The sequence below is a fragment of the Lactuca virosa genome, chromosome 2, assembly GCF_052849685.1.
Source record: "Lactuca virosa cultivar CGN04683 chromosome 2, Lactuca_virosa_CGN04683_v6, whole genome shotgun sequence".
NCBI lineage: Eukaryota > Viridiplantae > Streptophyta > Magnoliopsida > Asterales > Asteraceae > Lactuca > Lactuca virosa.
In genome coordinates this window covers 252,541,567-252,547,291 of record NC_136427.1, presented here as the reverse complement: position 1 = coordinate 252,547,291, position 5,725 = coordinate 252,541,567, and the positions used below count along the sequence as shown (strand labels likewise).

Here is a 5,725-nt window from a genome sequence, read left to right as displayed (position 1 = left end):
AACATAAACAATACTTTTAAAATTCCGATAATTATTTTATTCTTTTTCCGGATGAAGGTAGAGAAGGTTATTACGTAATGTATCTGTTAGGTAGAAGTAGAAGTCATTGGTGGTGGCTTTATCCCTTCCCCCTCAGCCCTCACTCGCACACATGGCAATGAAAATATGAAACCCAAAAATGACCGCTACTCTCTTCGTTTTTCCCGTCACGAAATAGTTTTACAGGGCCCACTCCGTCAAATTCATGAGCCATGCCTGACTTCCGGCTAGGTGTCGATTCTATTTAATCCCTCCCGCCTCATCTCTTCGACTATTCTCTGCACTTTACTTCCATAATGATGATGCACAGACTGGTGAGATTAAGATCATTTGCAAAACCTTCCTCTCAACATCGAGGCGGAGTTGCGGCGTTATTTTCAACTGCTATGCTGTTCGATGATACTCAAATACAGGTTCCCTACGCTAAGCCCTATATTTTATTTTTTTAGGATTAATGCTGGATTTTTTCTGTTATCTATGCTGCTGCTTTAGATTGCGTGTAGTTGGCTCACTCACTCTCTCGTTCCCTACTTATGCTAGTTCAAATGCCGGACTGTTTCGCATCATTGGCATGGGGATTTAAGTCTCCGGTTTTAATAACTGTTACAACTGAATGCGTTTGCTTCGTGCAATAACTAATCGATTTTCCAATCAAAACACTGGTATATTTGGGAATTAGGAGTAAGGGTTTTTGGTATTTGGTATTTGGTAATGGTTATTGGTCAGAATCGATTTGTTTAGGCATATGCTTTTTTGAGTAATTTCCGCATTTTAGGCTTTTAGCAAGTAGTTCGTTTGCTAGGTCTTCCATTTTTTCATATAGCTGTAACTTGACTGCTTGAGGGGTCAGATTTGCAGAAATTTTTGGATACAATTGATGTGATACAAAATAGACAAATCAAAGCATCAACATCAACATCCCGAGTATTATTTATTGATTTTTTTTTACTTAACCCCTTATTGTAGGGTTCATGGAGTTTTAAAGGATACTGACTTTATTGTTGTTTAATCTCAATATCTTTACACTTTGCCTCCTTCAACTACCATTTCTTACTTGTAAGGGTAAACTTGATTCTTTTCTGACTATATATTGCAATGATGGCAGTTCAAAGAAAGTGTTGCACAATTTGCCCAAGAACATATTGCTCCTCATGCGTCAAAAATAGACAAAACAAATAATTTCCCACAGGTTTGAAAACAAATCTTGTATTGGTTTTATATATTTTATACAAGTATTCTAATTTCTGATCAAAATTGACTCTGTTTGATGTTATGTTCCAGGAAGTTAACTTATGGAAACTAATGGGGGACTTCAATCTTCATGGAATTACTGCTCCAGGTAGACCTGCACCTTCTACTTCTCTTCATTTCTCGTTAATTCTCATTATTTTTTATATAAAACAGTTGCAAAATTAATCTTGTTTTTGTAGTTGAATATGGAGGATTAGGTTTAGGTTATTTATATCACTGCATTGCTTTGGAGGAGATTAGTCGTGCATCAGGATCAGTTGGATTATCCTTTGGTGCCCATTCTAATCTTTGTATTAATCAATTGGTAACACCAAAAAACTCTACACTTGTAAATCTTTTAAAACACTTCACACATGTTTAACATAACAAGTTTGTTAATCTTGTAGGTGAGAAACGGAAATGCTGCACAAAAGGAGAAATATTTACCCAAGGTTTTATTTTATAAAAAAAAAACTAATTGTCCAGTGAATGTCAATCTTGTTTTATGTATGTTCTTTCATGAATCCATTCCAACTTCTTTCTTTCTTGTAGTTAATTAGTGGGGATCATGTTGGAGCTCTTGCAATGAGTGAACCTAATGGTACTTTTTATAAATTTTCAATTTTGGATTATCTTTAAGTCTCTACTTGTGAATTAATTATATCTTTTTTCTTTTTTGTAATATCAAAACAGCTGGTTCAGATGTTGTTGGAATGAAATGTAAAGCTGAACGTGTTGATGGTGGTTATGTTTTAAATGGGAACAAGATGTGGTGCACCAATGGTCCAACTGCTCAAACTCTGGTAATCTGATCTTAACTTTTAAAATAAAATATCTAGAAATTTGAGTATATTTTAAAGATATTGACTTTGTTTATATATATTTGTTGACTTATTACTCGGTCAACATTAGGTGGTTTATGCTAAAACAGATGTAGCTGCTCGTTCAAAAGGGATAACAGCATTTATTATTGAGAAAGGAATGCCTGGGTACATTTTCTGTTCATCTAGATGACTTTAAGGGCAAAATTGTCTTAAATTTTTTGTTTATATATTTGTTGACTTATTACAGGTTTAGTACTGCTCAAAAGTTGGACAAACTTGGAATGCGAGGAAGTGATACGTATGTCCATGTTTTATTTATTTCATTAAATAATAAATAACCATATACTTCTCTAATAACAAAAAAAATAAAAAACACATAATCTAACTATCTGATTCTTACAAATATCAGATGCGAGCTTGTTTTTGATAACTGCTTTGTTCCTAACGAAAATGTTCTTGGTGAAGAGGGAAAAGGTAAAAAATTTAGTTTTTCAGCTCTTATCACATCCCCCCCAAAAAAAAAATCCTAAAAATTTGATGATGTATTGATTTCAGGAGTTTATGTGTTGATGTCGGGGTTAGATTTAGAGAGACTTGTACTCTCGGGTGGACCAATTGGGATCATGCAAGCATGTCTTGATGTTGTTCTTCCGTATGTTCGCCAAAGAGAACAATTTGGACGCCCAATTGGAGAGTTTCAATTAATGGAGGGGAAAATTGCAGATATGTATACTTCTCTCCAGTCTTCAAGGTCAAAATCGTCATTTCCATTTCTAAATCCTAATTAGTATTCCACAACTCTTCACCACTTACTTTTTACTAACAACATCTATCTTTTAACAGATCGTATACGTATTCTGTTGCTAGACAATGTGACAATGGAATACTTGTTCCAAAGGTACATTTTCTATGTTCCTACATTTTCGTACTTTATGGGTGGTACATTGTGCATTAGGAATTGTACGTATCTGTTTTTACAGGATTGTGCGGGTGTTATACTGCTTGCTGCTGAACGAGCTACACAGGTTGCACTTCAGGTGAGGGAAATTTGTGAAATTGTGATTTATTTAAGACAAAACTTCAAAAATGGTCCCTGTGGTTTCCGAAAATATCAAGTTTAGTCCCTAAGTTCAAAAAACCTCACAGATGGTCCCTGTGGTTTTAAAACTTTTAACAAATGGTCCTTTTCTCTAACTCCGTTAGCTTTTGGTCGTTAAGTAAGGGGTATTTTTGTCATTTCACTACCCAGGGACCATTTATGAGGTTTTGTATTACTTTTTTTAAAATAAATAGATAAATAAATAAAATTTAATATGCAAGGGTCCCACCCCTCTCTCTCTCTCTCTCTCTCTCTAGGTTTGTTCTTCAAAACTCAAGAACACACATAGTTATGAAAAAAACACACACTTTAACTTTTATGGCTTTGTTCTTCAAAATACATACACATACACACACTCAATAACACATAGACATGATCTCTTATAAACACATACACACTCAAGAATACTCCTTGAAATCGTTTCGGAACTGAAAATCACACACAAAATATGGGTTTGTTCTTGAGTTCCAGAAACAAAAATCGAAATCATTCAATTCGTTCTTAGAGAACTGAATGCGCGTTGAAGAACAAAATATGTTTGAATCAATGATTATATCCAAAAACACACTCAAATCGGTGCAATCAACTTTCCTTCTCAAATGGACCAGGGGCGGATCTCAAGTCCGGTTTACCCACACAAATGGAGCAGCGAATCTACCAACACCCCCACTACCATCACTGCTTCTTCATCTCCGGTCATGTCTCAGCTTCAGGCTCAGGTCATGACTTCTCGAGCAACTAACATTGACGCCGACAACAGCTTCAAGCTCAGGTCATGACTTCTCGAGCAACTGACATTGACGCCGACAACGATGACCTTGACTTCCGATTTGCTCATCCCTCTATAAACAGGAGGCCTCCCGTTAATGCTTACATCATCGCACATAAACAACTTTACCCTTCAAAATAAGAACCGATGCCTGAACCTCTCTTGAAAAACGATGTTAATTTCAGGAAATTGAAAGGTTAGAACAATCTTGGATGTCCGATTTAACTTGCTATGAACAAACAAAACAAAGATCAAAAACCAAAAAACCAAGATCTGAAACCAAAGTGATGACTGTGTGCGAAACCTGCAACTCCGCCTCTCCTTCATCATTTCTGAAACCTGCAACTCAACCCCCCATCATTTTGGATTTCTGTGTATGCGATTTCACAGTCTCTACCGCCGTTTCATCAGGCTTGTTTAGGATTATTTTTTCTTCGATTTTCGTTATAAATCAAGAACCATAAGTATATATTTGACTTTGGATTTGGTTTCCTTTTGATATGGTGCTATGGTGCAGGTGTTGATGATTGTGGTTATAGGATCTGATTAGTGCTTCCTTTTCTAATTTGGATTTTGATAGATTTTGTGATTTAGGGTAAGGGTAAATAATGAAGGAGATAGTAGGGCTGAAGAGAGAGAGAGACCCTTGCATATTAAATTTTATTTATTTATTTATTTATTTTAAAAAAAGATATACAAAACCTCATAAATGGTCCCTGGGTAGTGAAATGACAAAAATACCCCTTACTTAATGGCTAAATGGTAACGGAGTGAGCCGGAAGGACCAAATGTTAAAAGTTTTGAAACCACATGGACGATCTGTGAGGTTTTTTGAACTTAAGGATTAAACTTGATATTTTCGGAAACCACAGGGACCATTTTTGAAGTTTTGTCTTTATTTTAATGATTTTGTTTGTAAAATTTTATTTTTGTTTTTTTTGGCAGGCGATTCAGTGTTTGGGTGGGAATGGGTATGTGAATGAGTATCCGACTGGTCGACTTCTACGGGATGCTAAATTATATGAGATTGGTGCGGGAACGAGTGAGATTAGAAGAATTATTGTTGGACGTGAGCTCTTTAAGGAACAATGATAAATCAATATTTTTTCTTTTCTTATTTATTTAATCGTCACATGTATAACTTTTTTAATGCATAGAGTGTCTAATTCATTACATTACAAAAATAAAAACCATAAATCATTGATCGGAATTTGCAGCCATACTTTATTATAGGACCAAATTATTTAACACGTTATGGGTTAGATGATTATTTATGTGATGATATTTCACTTTTTATATATGCACCGAAAAAGTGCTGTACAATTTTTATTTTGTCTAAAGAACTACCTACTTTATTACATAAAAGAAAAAAAAAAGACATAACGCTTATATTTTTCTTTAATGGCGAAAATTATATGACTAAACAAAAAGGCCAAAATAAACCCAACAACGTCAGCCACAAAAGATGGGAAATAGGACCAATTCTATTCTATTCTAAATGCCAAGGCCCAACAACGAATGACTAGACTTTTAATCACATATGATCAACATGTCCGCATCTAGGCATGCACAAAAAAACCGGTTCAAGATCTGAACCGGTCAAAGAACCGGTAAACCGGTTTACGCTGAACCGGTCCACAGTGAACCGAACCGGTTTGAGAACCGAACCACCGGTTTACACCCGTTCGAGATTTTAGTCGTTGAAACCGGTTTAGAACCGGTTTATATCGTGTGAACCGGTTTGGAACCGGTATGGAACCGAAC

General features: G+C 35.5%; 1 protein-coding gene across 3 annotated transcripts; it reads left to right on the top strand.

The window, feature by feature from the left end:
* On the top strand, positions 1–5,171 carry LOC145160762 (isovaleryl-CoA dehydrogenase, mitochondrial-like). 3 transcript variants are annotated; one of them, XM_079080078.1, is made up of 15 exons: positions 2–452; positions 1,145–1,228; positions 1,321–1,378; positions 1,470–1,594; positions 1,677–1,721; positions 1,822–1,870; positions 1,963–2,072; positions 2,182–2,258; positions 2,341–2,391; positions 2,503–2,567; positions 2,649–2,844; positions 2,937–2,991; positions 3,074–3,130; positions 4,479–4,556; positions 4,907–5,111. In XM_079080078.1, the coding sequence occupies exons 1-14, from the start codon at positions 336–338 to the stop codon at positions 4,509–4,511; spliced, it is 1,122 nt and encodes a 373-aa protein (XP_078936204.1). In that variant the 5' UTR covers positions 2–335; the 3' UTR covers positions 4,512–4,556; positions 4,907–5,111. The 3 variants fall into 3 exon arrangements, with proteins under 3 accessions (XP_078936201.1, XP_078936204.1, XP_078936202.1); XM_079080075.1 differs by lacking the exons at positions 4,479–4,556; positions 4,907–5,111 and adding an exon at positions 3,801–4,437 and having other exon boundaries at positions 1–452; XM_079080076.1 differs by lacking the exon at positions 4,479–4,556 and having other exon boundaries at positions 3–452; positions 4,907–5,171.
* The last annotated feature ends 554 nt before the right edge of the window (positions 5,172–5,725 follow it).

What these genes read in the sequence shown, in the direction of transcription:
- LOC145160762 (XM_079080075.1), top strand. Translation starts at nt 336, where the DNA reads ATGATGATGCACAGACTGGTGAGATTAAGATCATTTGCAAAACCTTCC. An exon ending in TCTTGGTGAAGAGGGAAAAG is followed by an intron (nt 2,568 to 2,648) that starts GTAAAAAATTTA and finishes TATTGATTTCAG; the next exon opens with GAGTTTATGTGTTGATGTCG. An exon ending in ACTTCTCTCCAGTCTTCAAG is followed by an intron (nt 2,845 to 2,936) that starts GTCAAAATCGTC and finishes ATCTTTTAACAG; the next exon opens with ATCGTATACGTATTCTGTTG.